At 42.0% G+C, this 18,299-nt stretch overlaps 2 protein-coding genes across 2 annotated transcripts in view; one reads left to right on the top strand and one right to left on the bottom strand.

Annotated features, from left to right (window-relative positions):
* Arhgef3 (Rho guanine nucleotide exchange factor 3) overlaps nt 1–18,299 on the top strand; it is a 324,382-nt gene that overhangs the window by 5,905 nt on the left and 300,178 nt on the right. The window lies entirely within an intron of this gene.
* Spata12 (spermatogenesis associated 12) lies at nt 142–9,953 on the bottom strand. The gene is given in 5 exon segments (XM_077796474.1): nt 142–317; nt 320–478; nt 481–549; nt 552–629; nt 9,920–9,953. Coding segments are annotated over 5 exon segments (516 nt in total).

The following is an 18,299-nucleotide window of genomic DNA, read 5'->3' as shown; positions in this document are numbered from 1 at the left end:
ACAAGTTCAAGGTCAGTCTGGGAAGTTTAAGGGTTGGGGTATAGCTCAGTGGCAGAGCATTTGCCTAGCAGGTACCAGGTCCAGGTTTCTATCCCCAGTACTGGTGGGGGGATGTTACCAGGCTCTTAGATGATGTAAGTCTCACAGATGACTCTGTGTGTGTGTGTGTGTGGGGGGGGGGAGATAGCAACCCTCAAATGCTAGTTGATTGGAATGGCTGCACTCTGCTGCTGGCTCTGTAACTGCATCCTCATGATTTCTTTAAACATACTGTGGCAAAGCCCTCTTATTGTCATCTTCTAGATTAGGGGATTGAAGTTGGAGTCATGAATGACTTACTGACAGCTTTGGAGAGCTGGAGGTGAGCAGGGTCTGCACAGAAAATTCATCTGGGATGCAGTGATGTCAAGAGAGGTGGTACACATCCCCATGAAGTGTCAGCTCTGGGAGGTAGAGGCCGCCTCTGGTTAAATACCTGACCCTGGCATAATGCCAGTGCATAGTGAGGACTCCTAGGGTGTTGGGGGATTGCCCCAGGGCCTCTGTGTACCACAAAACAGTGAGTCTGCAGGAGATCATTGCCTTCAGTTCCTAGGTATCTCCTGACTTTTCCAAGACAGATTCACAAGCTGAGGCAAAAATAGACTTGGAGCTCAAGTCAAAACTAGAATACTCCAAAAAGAGAGGCTAGGGCCCTTGGCCAGAGTTGGAGAAGATCAGTGGAGGCCCTTGGTTCCTGAGGGCTCTGCACACTTGCAACCTGGCTGTTTCCAGGTTTGTCCTGATTTGTCTTCTCCCACTCTGCATGCTGGTCACTCTCAGGATGTTTCAACAGGGCCCAACCCAGGACTTCAGATACTATAGAGGCTCTTCCTCTTCATACCTTTGCTCCCTCTGTCTTGACTGCGATATGCTGTTTGCCTGAGTCCACTTTCAGAGTTTCCCACACTGCCCACCTCCAAGGGCCTCTTCCCTCTCTTCTTCCCTTTTGACTAGAAAAGCAAAAATTCTTTTTCACAAGGAATCCTGACTGTATTCTTATATACAACTAGAAGTTGTAGAATAAAAAAATGAAATTCTACCTCTCCCATCCCAGGTTTGCTTCCAGAGGGAATTTATGTTTTTCTTGTTTTTATGTGCAGGTATCTTAAAAAAAAAAGAAAGAAAAAAGAAACATATGCAGTACATATACATGTACAATACATTTAAAATTATCCCATTTTACATGTATTGCTCACAATTAATTTTTTCCATTTAACTGTGTTCTAGAGTGCTTTCTCTGTCTAGGCACATCTCTCTTCTTTTTACCACCCTGGTAGGTAAAACTGTACAACTTTGTATGGAAGTATGTTTTCATTTCTCTTGAATTCGTAGCAATGCTGGTGATATGGTAACTCTTTTTAACTCTGTGTGTATGTTACTGGGAATTGAACCCAGGGCCTTGTGCATGCTAGGTAAGCACTCTACCACTGAGCTATATCCCCAGCCCTATATTTGACATTTATCACTATCAAACTTTTTCCAAAGTGACTGAACCATTTTATAACCCCACCAACAGTATATGAGGGTTTATTTCTTTGCATCCTCATCCTCACTTACTATCCATCTTTTTGATTACTGCTGTCCTGTTGGGTATGAGGTGGTATCTCATGTATGTATGTATGTGTGTGTGTGTGTGAGTGTGTATGTGGTTCTGGGGATTGAACCCAGGGGCATTCTATCACTGAGCTATCCCCCATCCCTTTATATATATATTTTTTTTATTGTGAGACAGGGTCTCACTAAGTTTCTGAAGCTGGCCTCGAACTTGGGATCCTTTTGCCTCAGTCTCCTGAATAGCTGGGATTAGAGGTATGTACCACCTCACAGGCTCTCCTTGTGGTTTTGGTTTGTATTTCCCTGATGGCTAACCATGTTCATCATTTTTCTTGTGCTTATTGGCCATTTATGTATCTTTTTTTTTTTTGAGAAATGTCTTCAAGCCTTTTATTCATTTTTAAATTGGGTTATCTATCTTTGTTGTTATTGAAAAGGTGGATGTATTAGCTACCAAAGGAACATTTAAACAGTAAACAAAGAAATAATGCCACACCTTACTTCCACAACTGATTTCATTCTTATATTTGTCACCTTTCTCTTGTCCACAAACTCATTTTTTTCTCCCCAAATTTGCATTTACACATATGCCCCTTTTTATTGTGTTGTTTTCACCCCGTGTCCCCTGGAGAGATCACAGACAGCCCCTCAAGCCCCACAGGGTCTTGGTAATTATTACTTCTCCATGACACCCCAGCTTCTCCCTCCTAGGTGTTGGGAGTTTGGACAGCTTTCAGGATTTTGTCTGAACCTGTCTTCTTGCCCAGAGTTGATGCTCAGGAATAACTCACTGGCATGCTGGGCAACACCAGGTATAAGACATTTTCTATATTTTTGGTTCTGTGATTTTTCCCAGCAATGGCTAAGTTTGCCCATTTCAACATCATCTTATTAGCTTTAGAAGAGGTCTTTGTTTTGGTAATAACTCTGGAGCCAAATTGCCTAAATTGGTATCCTCACACTACCACAAATCAGCTGGGTAACATTGGGCAAGTCACTGATCCTCTCTGGGCCTCAGTTTCCTTATCTATTAAGTGGGGGTAATAAAGTCATTACCTAAGAGTGCGCTGTGGAGATTAATGTCTTGACATAGTTGTTCCTCTTTGTTCGTGGATTCTGGATCTGTGAATTTCCCTGCTCACCAACATTTACATGGAACCCCACATTAGTGCTTGCTGTGTTTTTACAGTGACTCAGATATTGAATTGTAAGAGTTCTTTGTATATCCTCTGGTCCCTTATCAAAAAGATACATGATTTTCAAATATTTTCTCCTGTTCTTTGGCTATCATTTTGCTTTCTTGATGGTGTCCTTTGAAACACAAAGTTTTAATTTTGGCGAAGTTCACTTTAATCTGGTTTTCTAGTTTGGCTTCTGCTTTTGGTGTCATACCTAAGAAATTTTTGTCCAGTCCAAGATCATGAAGATTTGTGCCTGTGTCTTCTAAGAGTTTTGTAGTTTCAGCTCTTAGATTAAGGTTAATTTTTGTATGTGGTATGAGGTAGGGGTCCAACTCTGTTCTTTTGTATTTGAATACTTAATGGTGTCATCCCAGCACCATTTTTTGAAAAGATTATTCTTCCCAGATTACATCTGCAATCCCAACTACTCCAGAGACTGAGGCAGGGGAATCAGAAATTCAAGGTCAGCTTCAGCAATTTAGGGAGAAACCCTGTCTTAAAAAAAAAAAAAAAAGGAATAGAAGAAAAAAACAAACAAAAACTGTTCTTCCCCATTGAATTGTCTTTACACCCATGTTGAAAATCAGTTGACCATAAGTACAGTGCCAATGTTTCTAACTCTCAGAGCTGTTCCGTTCACAGCGTCCTTAATGTCTGTGCTGTTTACTGTCTTGACTACTGTAGCTTTGTAGTAAGCTTTGTGATCAGGAAGTATGAATACTCCAATTTTGACCTTTTTCAGGCTTGTTTTGATTATCTCCCCTCCTCCACACCATGAATTTTAGGATCAGCTTGTTTATTTCTGCCAAGAGGCAACTGAGATTTTGATAGAAGTTGTTGACCCTGTAGGTCACATGGGGAGTTTTGCATCTTAACAACAGTCAGTCTGGAACCCAAGTGCTTTTCATTGCCAACATCACCTGCTCAGCTCCCCTAGTCACTTGGTCTGTGGAGGAGACACTTAGAGATCTACCCTTTCAAGTCCAGGGATGTAATTTTTCTTTTCCTCATTGAAGAACATGACATGGTGCGGAGCAGTGGCTAATCTAAGGTTGGAGACCTTGGATAAGATGTTCACTCTTGCATTTGTAACATGGAAGTTATCTGGCAGCCTGGGCTTCCAGACGCTGAGCATTGGCTGGCGATGCCCCAGATACTCCCATCACCCCTGCCTTCAGTCCTTGAGGAGGTGAAAACCAGACCCACCCCAGCAGGCACCAGTTAATGGTGTGGGTATTGGAATCAGCCCCCATTTTTACTTGCTTTGTTTATTGAGTGAAGAGGTAGGATTTCATTTGAGTAAAGGATTCTGCTGCTAAAGCAGTTTTTGTCCCCCTCCCCCTAGTTCACTGGCATCGTAGTTGGAAGAACGGAATAAAAACAAGAAAGTAACAGTATCACATATTAAAAGTTTAGTTTACATCCCTACACACACTTATATGTTCCAGATGTCATGCTTTGGCACTAATCTGAGATTTTATTCTCAAGAAAGGAGAATTGAAAAGTGAAGTGACTACATTTCTATCATAGGGAACTTTGTTTTCCAAACTTAAGGAAAAACTTTGGAAACTATAGTTGAAACTTCAAACCCATTGATACCTCAGCTAGAGTGAGATGTTCTCCTTTAAAACAAACTGTGTGTGTGTATGTATAGTTATTTATCATTGTTTTTCAAAAAGGCAATTTAAACAAGCATTAATTGGAACTGAGGTTTTAGTTTGGGGGCTTTGTTTTTAGTTTGTTTGTGGAGGGAAAAAGTTATATGTAATAGAAATTGTTTTGAGATATTCAAAATCTAAGATCCTTTGACTTAGTAGACTCCCTTTACTTAAGCTGTTAGTAGTACAGGCATTTCATAGAGATTTTATTTCCAGTCTCTAGTGAGGGGTGTGTGTGTATGGAAAGTTAGGGGGAATACACAATGATGTAAACCCTGTCCCCAAACAAGGAAGTGTGTTACAGAGCTGAGGTTTGGCACCTCCACTCTTGCCTAGTCTCAGAAGGTGCAGCTTAGCTGACCTTGGGTAACCTCTCTCCATGACACATCTCCCAAGGGGGTGTGAAAGACTGCAGCTCTCCAACATGGATTTAATTTTACAAAAGCTCTGTGTAGTTGTAACTCATGTGGTTTTCTTAACAAATCACTCATATTTCTTGTGTTCTGGCCTGGGCGGGGCCTCACTAATCTTTGGCCAGCATTGTGAGTCAGAAAATATTTAAATGACCACCCAAGTCCATTTGAAGAAAGAGTTGGCAAGTTAATTGAAGGAGATGCAGAGATTCTTAAGCAGCACTGCTGTAAACCAGTGGCAGAAATGATAGAAATGTTAGCAGCTCTATTTTATAATGATAGTAGATAGCACTATCTATTGTGAGAACAAACATATTATCTATTAGATAATAAAGATGTTGCTACTAAATTTTATTGAGCAGTTACTATGTGGAAAAGTCTACTAGCTTTTCACACTTTTTTTTTTATGTGACCCAGCATAAGAAAAAAATGTAGACTGTAATCCAGGGTATGTGTGTAAGTACATGCACATATCTGAAATAAAAGTTTAATAAAATGGTACTTATGTGTAGTGTCTTCTGATAATTTTTTGATACATTAGTCTATTTCTGCTTTTTCGTTATTTAAAGTTTATTTTTTTAGTTGTAGGTGGACACAGTGCCTTTATTTATTTATTTATTTTTATGTGGTGCTGAGGATCAAACCCATTGCCTCACCTGCACTAGGTGAATGTTCAACCACTGAGCCACAACCCCAATCCCTGTTTTGTTATTTTAAATAATGGTTGTTCGGCCCACTGAGTTTATTTCACTAATGGATCACAACCTACTCTTTGAAAAACACTGTGCAGGGCAGTTCCCTGTGTTTTTTATGTATATTATCTCATGTAATCTTCACAACATCCTCATGGGGCATAAAATTTCATTTTATGAATGGAAAAACTGAGACAGAGGTAGCTTACAGGGTCACATAGTCAGTGAGTGATAGAGCTGGGATTTGAACCTAGAAAAGCTGAGTCCTATTAAGAGTTCGTGGTAGCCAGGTGCAGTGGTGTGTGTCTATACTCCCAGCAACTCAGGAGGCTTAGGCAGGAGAATTGCAAGTTTGAGGCCAGCCTCAGAAACTTAATGAGACCTTGTCTCAAAACAAAAATTAAAAGGCCTGAGGATTTAGCTCAGTGGTAGAATACTGCTGGGTTCAATCCCCAGTAAGTCACATACCTATCTCCTGTAGCAATTAAGGAATAGGATATAATTCAGTATCTAATGATTTGTTGTATATTGTAAAAACTAGCCACAGAAATGCTACAAAATCAATATCACTTGTTTGATCTAAGATTGCATTAAAAATATAATCACTATGATTGATTTGCTTAATAGATGTTATTCTTCCCAGGTTGCTAAATTTTGTGGGTTTTTATTTTTGTCTTTTTATTCCTCTGATGACTTGAAATTTTATGCAAGTACAGGTTCTTCAGGATGATTCTACTAGGCAATCACTTGTTTTGGGTGTGAATTGGGGTTTGGAGAGAATTAGAACTATTATGATGTCTAAATTTGTCTGTATCTATCTATCTATCTATCTATCTATCTATATTATTGGCTATTCATTAAGAGATATACTTTAAAGAATTGGTGCATGTAATTGTGGAGGTCTAGGGAGCATAGACTAGCAGCCTGGAGACTAGGGGAGAGTTGTAGTCATTGTCTGAAGGTGGCCCACTGGCAAGGTTCTTCTTGCCTGGGGAGGTCAGTCATTTTCTCTTAAACTTTTAACTGATTGAAACAAGTCCACCCATCATACCATGTAGAGTAATCTGCTTTACTATACGTCTTCTGATTTAAATGTTGATCTTATCTAAAAAATACCTTTCACAGAAACATCTAGAATGATGTTTGATCAACTATCTGGTCACCATGGTTTAACCCAGTTGACACATAAAATTTACCATCTTAAAGAGTAAGATACTGTTTTGAATTTGTTCAGAAGAAAGAAAAAAGGGGTTGGAAGCATGAGTGATGTTACAGATTAGGGAAGGTTTGAAAAGAACCCCTTCCCTCCCATTTGACTGATTGCAAAATGAGTCTGTCCCTGGTTCCTTGGCGGTTAGAGACATGTGCTGCATCATGGTATTTTGTTTAGCAGTGGATCACATACACCACCCTGGTCCCCTGAGATTGTAATGGAGCTGAGAAGTTCCTGTCGCCTAGTAATGTGGTAGCCATGGTAATGTTGTAGCACAACATATGCCTCACGTTTGTGGTGATGCTGGTGTGAACAGATGTGCTGTGCTACCAGTTGTATAAGAGGGTAGCATGTTTGATTATATACAGCACTACTGGCTTATGCATTTACTATACTATTTATTGTTATTTTATATTTTATAAAAAGTTTAGCCAGATGTTGTGGTGCATCTGTAGTCCCAGTTACACAGGAGGCTGAGGCAAGAGGATCACTTAAACCCAAGAGGTCGAGACCAGTCTGAGAAATGTGAGATCCTGTCTCAAACAAATAGTTTACTGTAAAACATCACGTGGTATCTTACTGAGTCTCTTGATTGCATCAAGAGGCTGAATCCAGTGATTGACTTGTACCATTGAAGTTTGTGTAAGTATATACTGATGTTCACTCAGTGAGGAAGTTGTCTAACAGTGCAATTCTCAGACTGTATCCCCACTGTTAAGTGACCTATGACTATGTAGGTGGACAGCATGCGTTTGCATTATTGAGGTGGAAGGTGCAGGTTTTCTTGTTCTGAGTTGAGTTGAAAGGGTTTTTTTTTTTTTCTTTCCTGTCACATTTCTCTATATGAGAGACCTGAGAATTCATGGCCCTAAGTAGGAGCCATATGTCTGCAGTGAATTCAGTGGCAGTGGATGGTGTGTGCTATGCTGCATTTGTGTCTCAGCCAAAATGTGGATGACCTTACTTCTCCTGGGCCTCAAACTCCCACAGAGCTGTGGTTACCCATAGATCACTGGTCATAGGAACTGTTGGTATCTGGGGCTGTCTAAGAGGGAATTCAGTCTGTAAAAGAACAGACCTTCAGAAACTTAAAACTTTATTATAGCTTTTAGTTTAGTTTTATTGAGGTAATATTCATATATCATAAAACTGACCCTTTTAAAGAGTACAGTTCATAGGGACAGAGCTCAGTGGTGGAGCACTTGCCTAACATGTGCAGGGCCCTTAATTCAATTTCTGATACTGCAAATAAACTAACGAAACTTTCTCTTGAGGGCTGGGAGTGTGGCTCAGTGGCAGAGTGCTTGCTTAGCACATGTGAGGCACGGGGTTTGATCCTTAGCACTGCATAAAAAAATAAGCAAATAAAAAAGGCATGCTGTCCATCTACAACAACTACAAAAAATTTAAAACAAAACTTTCTCTTGAAGTGTATAATCAAGTAGCATTTAGCACATTCACAAGGTTGTACAACCATCACTGCTATGCCAGGACATTTTATTTCAAATGTAATTTAAATATTCAAGAACATTGTCTCTTGGATCAATCTCATCATCGAATGAACATGCTGTTTGTTTATTTCAGTTGAAAGCAGAAGCAACAACAAAAAAATCCTTTCCTTATTTTTTTCCCTATTTATGCCCTTATTTTCTTCAGTTTGGAGCAAAACTTCTTGAAAGAATTGTGTGTACTTGTTACTCCAGTTTTTTGCCTTCTATTGTCTACCACTTAAAATTGTGATAAGATACATATGACTGTCAAATTTACCATAAACTAGGTGTGTAGGTGAGGACTGTTAAGTATATTCTCACTGTTGTGCAACCAATCTCCGGAAACTTTTCATCTCATGAAACAGGAACTCTGTATCCATTGAGCAATAGCTCCAATGCCCCCATCCCCCAGCCCCTGTTACACACTGCACTGTTCTACTCTTCATCTCTATGAATTGCACTACTTCAGGTGCCTCATCTAAGTGGAATTGTATAGTATTTATCCTTCTGTGACTGGCCTACTGGCTTATTTCACTTATTAGTGTAATGCTTTCAGGCCATGTTGTAGCATGGTCAGAATCCCCTTCTTTTTTAAGGCTGAAAAATATTCCATCAAATATGTATATCATTTTGTTTATCCATTCTTTTTCTATTGATGGACACTTGGGTTGCTTCTACCTTTAGGCTGCTGTGAATAATGCTGCCATTCTCTTCTCTTTTGAATCCATTATTTCCCTCAGGGTTGTTCCCCTTTCCTGGCCCCTTGCTGAGATTCCCAGAGATGGCTACATTATTTATTCCAATGGCCCAATCTCTGATGCCATCTGATTAGGCCATCAGCAGTATTGGGTGCAGCTGGTCATGTTTTCTTCTTGAAACCCTTCCTTCCACTGGCTTCAAGGACCTCTCACTGTCCTGGTCCTCGTCCCACATCTCAGTTAATGTGAGTTCTGTCCTTCTGGTTGATCAGACCCACAAACTGGGCCATCATCTTTGACTTGTGTGTCTCTCATCTTCACACTTATCAAAAGACCCTGCTGTGTCTATTGTCAAAGCACATCTAGCATGTGGCTGCTGCTTGCCTTCCCTGTTCCTAGTGCCCTTGTCCAGGCCGTTCTCCCCTTTCACCTAATAACTGTGTGGTGGTCTCTTTGCTGGTCCCCGAGCCTCTGCCCTTAGATCCTTTCAGTTCTTTCTCAAGTCAAAGCCAGCTCTCAAAAAGAGTTGGGCAGGTTACCACTTTTCTGGTCAAAGCCCTCAAATAGCTCTTATTTACTTTCACAAAAGCCCTGAGCCCTTACAGTGGCCATAGAGCCAATGTAATCTGGCCAGGTTTCCTGTCTGACTCTGCTCTTAGTTTGCTCTTCCCTTCATGACCCTGCTCCAACCACAGCAGCCTCAGTGCTGCTCCTCTGGCTGGACACCTCAGGGCCACTGCCCTTGTGGCTCCTCCTGCCTGAGATGCTCTTCTCCCAATGTCTGCATAACTGGGTCAGCCCTCCCTGGTCGTCATATCTTTTTTTTTTTTTTTTTTTAAAGAGAGAGTGAGAGAGGAGAGAGAGAGAGAGAGAATTTTTAACATTTATTTTTTAGTTCTCGGCGGACACAACATCTTTGTTGGTATGTGGTGCTGAGGATCGAACCCGGGCCGCACGCATGCCAGGCGAGCGCGCTACCGCTGAGCCACATCTCCAGCCCGTTGGTCGTCATATCTAAACACTCACTACTTTATCCAATACTCCCCTCTGCCTTCCCCACTTTATTTTGTTCTCCATATTACTGTCCTTCCTAGTACCTCACCTGGCTCAGACAATGTTTGTTAGACCAGAAAAGTTTGGCAATTCTTGCCTGCATTTTAAAACTTATGAATTATTTACATAAGTGTATGCATATATGTGGATGTACATGCATGTGTGTGTTTATATTTTACACACAAACACACACACACACACACACACACACACACACACACCCCTGGCTTTCCAACTAGATGTTATTGAATAAGGTTTCCCCTCTCCCACCGAAGTTGCTACATAGTCTTCATTATTGTTATTTGTTAAACAGCTACAAAATGTTTCACTGAGTAGATGTTGCAACTTTACTTAACCTTGTTCTGTTCCCTCCTACTGGGAAGCTTCCAGTTTGGGGCTATTGTAGATGGCAAGGCTGTGCTAGGCACTTGCCCTGCCTTGCTCCCCTCTTTTGGCAGAAGCCCCATTCTCCTGAGCCTGAGCAGGGCTATGGCCCAGGCTGGGCCTGTCATGGTTCCCCACCCTCTGTGATGATCAGTCCAGGGCTGGTTATAGGCCCAGGCAGTGCAGGCTGTGGGCTTCCTCAAGCTCATGTTAACTTGCTCAGAAGTGATGGAAAGATGCTCAGAGACACCAGGTAGTGAGGATAGGCCCAGCATGTGGAATGGTGACAGCATGAGGGGAGGGTTGGTCTTTGGATCCGGGGACTGTGTGAGCTGATCCAGTGACCTACCAACAAATCCCGTTTCTCACCATAGAGTTTAATTTTTTACTGTAAGAAATGAGTCTAGACTAATCTAATCAGTGGAGCCTCCCTCTCCCACTCCCTTGAGCTGTTCTCAGTCCAGAGCAAGGAAAGCCTCCCCAAGGGCACCATCAGGATGAGGGAATGTACACAGACAGAACAACCACATTCTCAGTGGAGAACTGGTGTCACACCTGCTACTGGCACTGCCAGAGGGGGTAACCTCTCTATATGAAATGGGGCTGAACATAATCACACCCTACCTCTGAGAGTAGTTCTGAAGACTAAGTGAATTAATGAGCCAAAGCTTTAGAAGACTATAATGCAGAGGGAGAGAGCACTCCTTGAGCATTGGCTGTGGCGGCTGCTCCTGTTATGGTGCCAGAATCCTAAAAGTATGAAAGAAGCCAAACATGGAAGTACCTCAAGGTCCAGTAAGTCCACTCCTGGGCATATACCCAAGAAAATTGAAAGCAGGGGCCCAAGTAGATGTGTATACACCCATATCCACAGTGACATTATACACAATAGTCACAAGATGGAAGTAGCCCAAGCTCCCATCAATGAATGAATGAACAAATAAAATGTGGTGTGAACATATGGCAAAATGTTAATCTTAAAGAAGTTTCTGATACCTGCTACAACATTAATGAGATGTGAAGATCATTCTCAGTGAAATAAGCCAGACAGAAAGGGACAGATTCACTTACATGAGGCACCTGGGACTAGGCAAATTCAGACAGAACAGTGGAAGTTACCAGGGGCTTGGGAACTGAGGGTACAAGGGAATTACTGCTTAATGGGCATCGAGTTTCCATTTGGGAAGATGAAAAAGTTCTAGAAGTGGATGTAGGTGATAGTTTTGCAACATTGTGAATACCACTGAATTATATACATTTAAAAGTGGCTAAAGTGGTACATTTTATGTATATTTGCCACAATTTTTAAAAAGTATAAGGGAGTTAGAGGGTACGAATGGGTTGTGGATACTACAGTGATGCTCTTGGACTTTTCCTTTATGCATTGGACTTAAGTCAGAATGGAGCCCCCAGAGAAGAAATAGCCACAGACCAAAAGAGAACTTTTGGGGTTAGTGTTGTCAACTATTCCTGAGACCCAGAGTTCCCCCTAGGGTCTGGAACTGCACAGGATCTGGAGTACAGGCATAGTGACTCTGTGGGCAGGGCAGCCTGGACTCAGATCACAAGGGTGCAACCCAGGACCAGAGTCCATGTGAGTCATAGCTCACCTCTCAGGGAACAAAGGGATATGGTAGGGAGGGATTGGGTTGTGACTCAGGCCATACTGCAGTGCTAAGCTTCCTCCAGGCACCTGCATTCCCTGGTTCTGGTTTCTTCTCCACCATGGTGTGGACTGGTGAACCTTCTTCTTGTGGCTTCTCTGCTGAACCTAGGATCTGTCCCAAGTTCTTTCATACCTCCTCTTTGAAAACACAAATAGCAGTAGTTATATCGACTGAGCACTTGCTTTGTCGGGTTTTGTGCATCCCTCTGAAGCCTACTCCCACCTGGTGGAGCATCTTCCCATCTTGCCTTTTCATCAGGGCAAATCCACCAGCAGCAGAGGCTGATTTGATCCTGTCACTGACTTAGGAGCCTGGGCTCCTAAGTCATGCATGTGCATGTGCAAAGGATAAAACTCCAAAATGTGACTTATCTGTAGGTTGTGGGCTTTTAGAGAATGCTCAAGAATTTTCCTTGTACTTTTGAAAAAAGTTAGAAAATACAGGTAACAAAGGTATTTTGTTTGTTTATTTTTTATGTGGTTCTGAGGATTGAACCCAGTGCCTCACATGTGTTAGGCAAGTGCTCTACCACTGAGCCACACCCCCAGCCCAACAAAGGTATCTTACAACCAAAGACTTGGTTGTGCTTTAGCGCTTCAGGCCATTTTGTCATGCTAGCCTTTGGGATTTTGAGGAGTGGATGACATTAACCAAACCCAAGGGTTCTGAGTCTTGCTCTATGTTCTGGATGCTGGGAATATCACAGTCCCTGACACTTTGGTCCAATGTGTGTAAGTCTGCCATGGCGTTTCTGAAAGACCAGACTCATTTGAACAAATTACCATAAATGTTAAAATATATAAAATAGGTGTACTGTAGGTTGCTTCTTGAGGAAGCAAGTGGTAATACTCATTTCCAAGGTGGTTTGTTTGTTTGTTTGTTTGTTTCTTTTTTCCCACATACCTTGTTGTATGGAAAGAAGCTTTTTCATGATTTTTATTTGAAAGTGATCATGTGAAATAGTAATCTTTCCTGGGTTTATGGTCATTTTGTTTGATAGAGTAGGAGGCATTCGTTCATTCATTCACACATTCTGCAGGTGTGTATCGAGTGATGTGATGGCTGGAGTTTGCTTTACTGGGCTGGGATATAGAAGAAATAAGATTAGGAATGAGCTGACCAGTTGGCTGCCGAAGGTCAACGTGGGGTACATTTGTGTTTTCTAACTTTAATATTTGGAGGAGTACGCGCGTGTGTGTTTGTGTGCGCGCACACAGTCAAGTCTGATGGGGTCTCCATGGTTCCTTTTCTGCTTGAAACATAATATGAATCATGTTGTGATAGAAGTATTTCAAGGTAGACCAGTTGCCTTCAACCTTATAGAGGACTTCTTTCTCTCTCTCTCTCTCTCTCTCTCTCTCTCTCTCTTTCTCTCTAACAGTACCTGGAGGTGCTCTACCACAGAGCTACATGGCTACATCCTCATCCCTCTCACTAAGTTGCTAAGGCTGGCCTTAAACTTGCAGTCACCCCTCTTAGTCTCCTGAGTTGCCGGGATTACCATAGAGGATTTATGGTTGTACATGTTCAAGAAGATAACTGAGTTCCAGCAGAATTCTCCAATGGTTTCTAATTCTGCTTAGAAAAAAAAAATCCAGACTTTTACTTACTTCTGCTGATGTGCCCTGCCCCTCTGAGATATACCTTATGGTCTCATGGAGGTTCCAGTGATGTCCCAGCCCCTTCCCTTGCTCAGCCTGTGGGTGTGTATACCATTCCTCCTCACCAGAACGCCCCAACCCTTCTCTTCTCAGGGGCAGCTCCTTCCCATGCTCAGGCTTTGACTCACATCTTATGACACAGGCCTTTTCATGAGCACCTCTGCCTGCTCACTTTCTTCCCTTCCATTTTTATTGATCACTTCCCCAGGCTGTGAGCATGGTGACCTGGGGCTCTGCGTGCCACCCTGACTCCCAGTCTAGGAAGGACCTAGTGGGTGTTCATCAGATCCCAGCCAGGTGCTGCCTTACATTGTCCCTGTGCATGTTCCTACTTTATCATATTACATCTTGAGAGAATTTTGACTTACCTTCAGTTTTCAAAATGGGCTTATGGAAAGACGAAGCTCTATATAGTTGGGAGTGCTTTGTATGTAGTTTGTGTTCCAGCATTCTCTCAAACAATAGGGACTTGCATATCTGAATTCTGTTGTGCCTCAGGGAGTGACGTGAAGCTAGACATTTCTGGAAAGTTTGAAGAACTAGGTTGTAGGGGAACCTACATCATCCTCTGGGAGTGATAGACATTGGTCTTTTTGTGTGCCTGGCTTGTAATCGCTGCCAACAGAAATTTACCTTAAAAGTATCAACCAGCTACTTCTACCTCACACCATACACAAAAATCACCCAAAGCTGTTGAGGACCTAAATGAGAAAGGCAAATCCATAGAGCTTCTGGAAGATAATAGAGAAGCATATCTATATGAAATTTTGTGAGGCATAGATACCTTGGGGATTTTTGTTTGTTTGTTTGTTTTGGCTTTGTTTTGGTGATGCTGAAGATTGAACCCAGGGCCCTGTACATGCTAAGCACACTCTACCACTGAGCTTCATTCCCAGCCCCATAGGCACAGATGTTTAAACAAGATACAAAAGTACTACTAGAAAGGGAAAAGCTTCTAAGTGAGGCTTCATTGAAATTAATAACTGGTGTGTAGCTTGGTGAAAGAGCTTGTGTCTTTAGCATGCATGAGACCTTGGGTTCATTCCCTAGCGCCAAATAAATCAGAATTGTCATCAGTGGTAGAGCACTTACCTGGCACATGTGAGGCACTGGGTTTGATCCTCAGCACCACATAAAAGATAAATAAATAAAATAAAGGTATGGTGTCCATCTACAACTATATATATATTTTAAAGATATCATTAGGGCTGGGGATGTGGCTCAGTGGTACAGCACTCCTGGCATGTGTGAGGCACTGGGTTCGATACCCAGCACCACATAAAAATAAATAAAATAAATGTGCTGTGTCCATCTACAACTAAAAAAACCAAATTTCAAAAAAAGATTAAAGAAAGATATCATTAAGAGAGAAAAGGCAAGCTGAAGTTTGGGAGAAGATACTTATACGTAAGAAAAGCTTCATATCCAGAATATGTAAAGAACTTCTACAAACCAATAAGGAAGAGGTAACTTAATTTGGAAAAAAGACAAAAGACTTGAGCAAGTGTATCACCAAGAAATATCCAAACAACCTCTAAACATATGGAAAGATACTTAACTTCAGTAGTCTCTAGAAAAATAACAACAAAATATCACTACATACTCATCAAAATGGGTAAAACGAGAAAGACGATCGAAGTGTGGGTGAAAATATGGAGGAACTGAAACTCACACATGCTGCTAGTGGGAGTGGGAGTTGGTACAACAAGTTTGGAATTTCATTTTGACAATAAGTACCCAAACTAAACATACACTTACCTACACTGTAGCAATTCCACTCTTAGATGCAAACCAAGAGAAATGTGTGAGCACCAAAAGATTTGTACATAAATGCTCATAGAAGCTTTATTCATCATTATCAAAAAAATAATGAGGACAACCCAGTCCACCCATGGCCATATGGATAAGCAAATTGTAATTTACTCATGCAATTAAATATAATCAATGATGAGAAAGGGAACTACTGCTACACACTACAACACAGATGAACACATGACAGTGATGAATGTAAGAAGCCAGGGATGGAGTCCATGCAGCCTGATTTCATGTATACATATTTCATTCAACACAGGCAAAACTATCCATGCTATTAGAAGTCAGGGTCCTGGTTACCTTTGGGTAGGGCTTTAACCAGGAAGGGGCCAGAGGAGACTTTCTTTCTAGGGGCTGGCAATGTTTTATGTTTTAATTTGATTGGTAATTACATGGGGGTATAAAGAATGCTATAAAGTTGTATACTTAAGAATTTGTGCACTTTGGTTTTTGAGGTATATATTGGAAAAAGGATCACAGGAGGCCTTTTGCAGAATCCTTGAATTAAGTCCTTTGATTAAGGCTGGAGAGGTGAAACAAAACCAGAGGGCAGGGCAGGCCAGAGAGAAAGGTGAAGTGGAAACTGGTACAAGGCCAGGCATCTCCCTGCTTCAGGGCCCCTACCTGCCCCAGTTGCTGGCAGCATGATTTCTCCTGGGCACCCCTCCCCACCCTCACTCCCCTCATCCTTATATCCTGTAGCATGTGAGCACTAGCTGCCACTGGTCCCTGGCATGATCCTTACCTTGAAGAAAGGCAGCGCTGGGAGGGAGTGTGGCTCTTCCTGCTTCTGGTGCTATCTCCAGTAAAGGTGCATCTGTTTGGTGCACCTTCCAGAGTTCCCTGGCCCAGCCTGGATTGAGTGGCAGTCTGTTGGGTAGCCAGTTTTATACAAAGCTTAGGATGAATTGCAGTGGCAGTAGGCATTACAGGATCCAGTGAGGAGACAAACCTACCTCTGCCCAAGCATATCACCCTCCTCCCACACCCTGGGCTGATCCTCAGTACAAATTAAAGCCTGTATGTAGATGGTCCTGGGTGGACTTGTCATATTGCTGGGGCACATCCCAAGCTGGATAGACCATGGTGCCCTGGGGCATGGTGTGTGATACACATGGTCTCTGGCCATGTGTTTGGGTGTTCTTGCTAGGTATCCTTTCTTGGGAAAAGAACATGCTTCCTTTCCAGGTCTCTGTGCTGGTTGCCACGGGACAGTATTTGTGCCCTGGTTATGGATCTAAATGTAAGCATGGTGTGGCTTTTTAAAAAATTATTTTATTTATTCATTTATTTATTTTTATGTGGTACTAAGGATCGAACCCAGTGCCTCACACGGAATAGGCAAGCACTCTGCCACTGAGCTACAGCCCTAGCCCCAGCCCCATGGTGTGGCTTTTATTTATGTTCTTTCACTTTATCTAGAGAAGATGGAAAGCATAGGGTTAAGAGTGTAGGTTCTAGAGCCATAATGGCTGGGTTCTCAGGAACAACAGGGATTGTGGACCCACCTGTCATAATGTGCCAGGGACAGGTGTATCTAATGCACATGCACTGTAGAATGTAGAGGTAAGAGGCAAGGGAATAAGGAATGGCATACTGGCTGATAGCTTTGGGCAAGCTATGTCTCAATTTCTTGATTGGATGATAGAGGATAAATCTGGATAACGTTAGAACAATGACAGCACTACCCTTTGGGTGTCGTGTGGTTTTAGTGAGATGATGAACATATAGTGTTTAAAAGAGTACCTGCCATAGAGTCAGCCTTCAGTAGGTGTTAGTGGTGGCAGCAGTGGTAAAGGGGGCTTAGATGAGCCAGAACAATGAAGTGAAACAGTACTCAGGATGGGCCCAGTGGGTCTGTGTGCTCAGAGCTCCTACAATGGGGCCTGCACATGTAGGGGCTCAGTAAATGTTTGCTAGCATTATTATTTTATTATTTCATCATTTGGCTCTTCTTTCCACAGTTATAAAACCAAGAAATGGAAAGGTTTTTAAAAATATTTTTAAATTAGTTGTTGATGGGCTCTCGCTCCCTCCCCCCCCCCCCTCTCTCTCTCTCTCTCTCTCTCTCTCTCTCTCTCTCTCTCTCTCTCTCTCTCTCTCCAGTGCTGAGAATCTAATCTAGTGCCTTACTTGTTCTGGGCAAGTACTCTACCACTGAGCACAACCCCAGCCCAAGGTTTTTTGTTTGTTTGTTTGTTTTGTTTTGTTTTGTTTTTAAAGTGGTACATCTCATTGAATTACCAAACCTGATCTGCGTTAATAGGAGGTTACTCATATTACATAGCAGAAATATTTATAACTTTGGCTGCAGTAATATTTGCATATTTGATTATGGGGGACTCTGTTGGGGTTTATATAACATATAAACCTGTTGGGGTTTATATAACATCCTGTATGTATTTCATATTACCTTTCCAAAGTGCAAGCAGGTTGCTGGGTGTAGTGGTGCAAACCTGTAATCCTAGTGGCTCACGAGGCTGAGGCAGGAGAATCACAACTTTGAGGCCAGCCTCAGAAATTTAGCAAGGCCCTAAGCAAATTAGTGAGAATCTGTCTCAAAATAAAAAATGTGAAGGGCTGGGGATGTGGTTAGTGGTAAAGTGTCTCTGGGTTCAATCCCCACCAAATGCAAGCAGATTATGAATTCTGAAACATGTCTGGCTTCAAGGGTTGAGAAAAGGGACTGTGGACCCACCTGTCATAATTTATTTTTCAGGTAACCATTTTGGCCACTTCTTCCTTTTGCTAATTTGAAAGGATGCTACATTGAGTATCACT

Source organism: Urocitellus parryii, chromosome 3, assembly GCF_045843805.1.
Source record: "Urocitellus parryii isolate mUroPar1 chromosome 3, mUroPar1.hap1, whole genome shotgun sequence".
Classification (NCBI taxonomy): Eukaryota; Metazoa; Chordata; class Mammalia; order Rodentia; family Sciuridae; genus Urocitellus; species Urocitellus parryii.
This window is presented reverse-complemented; position numbering and strand designations above follow the sequence as displayed.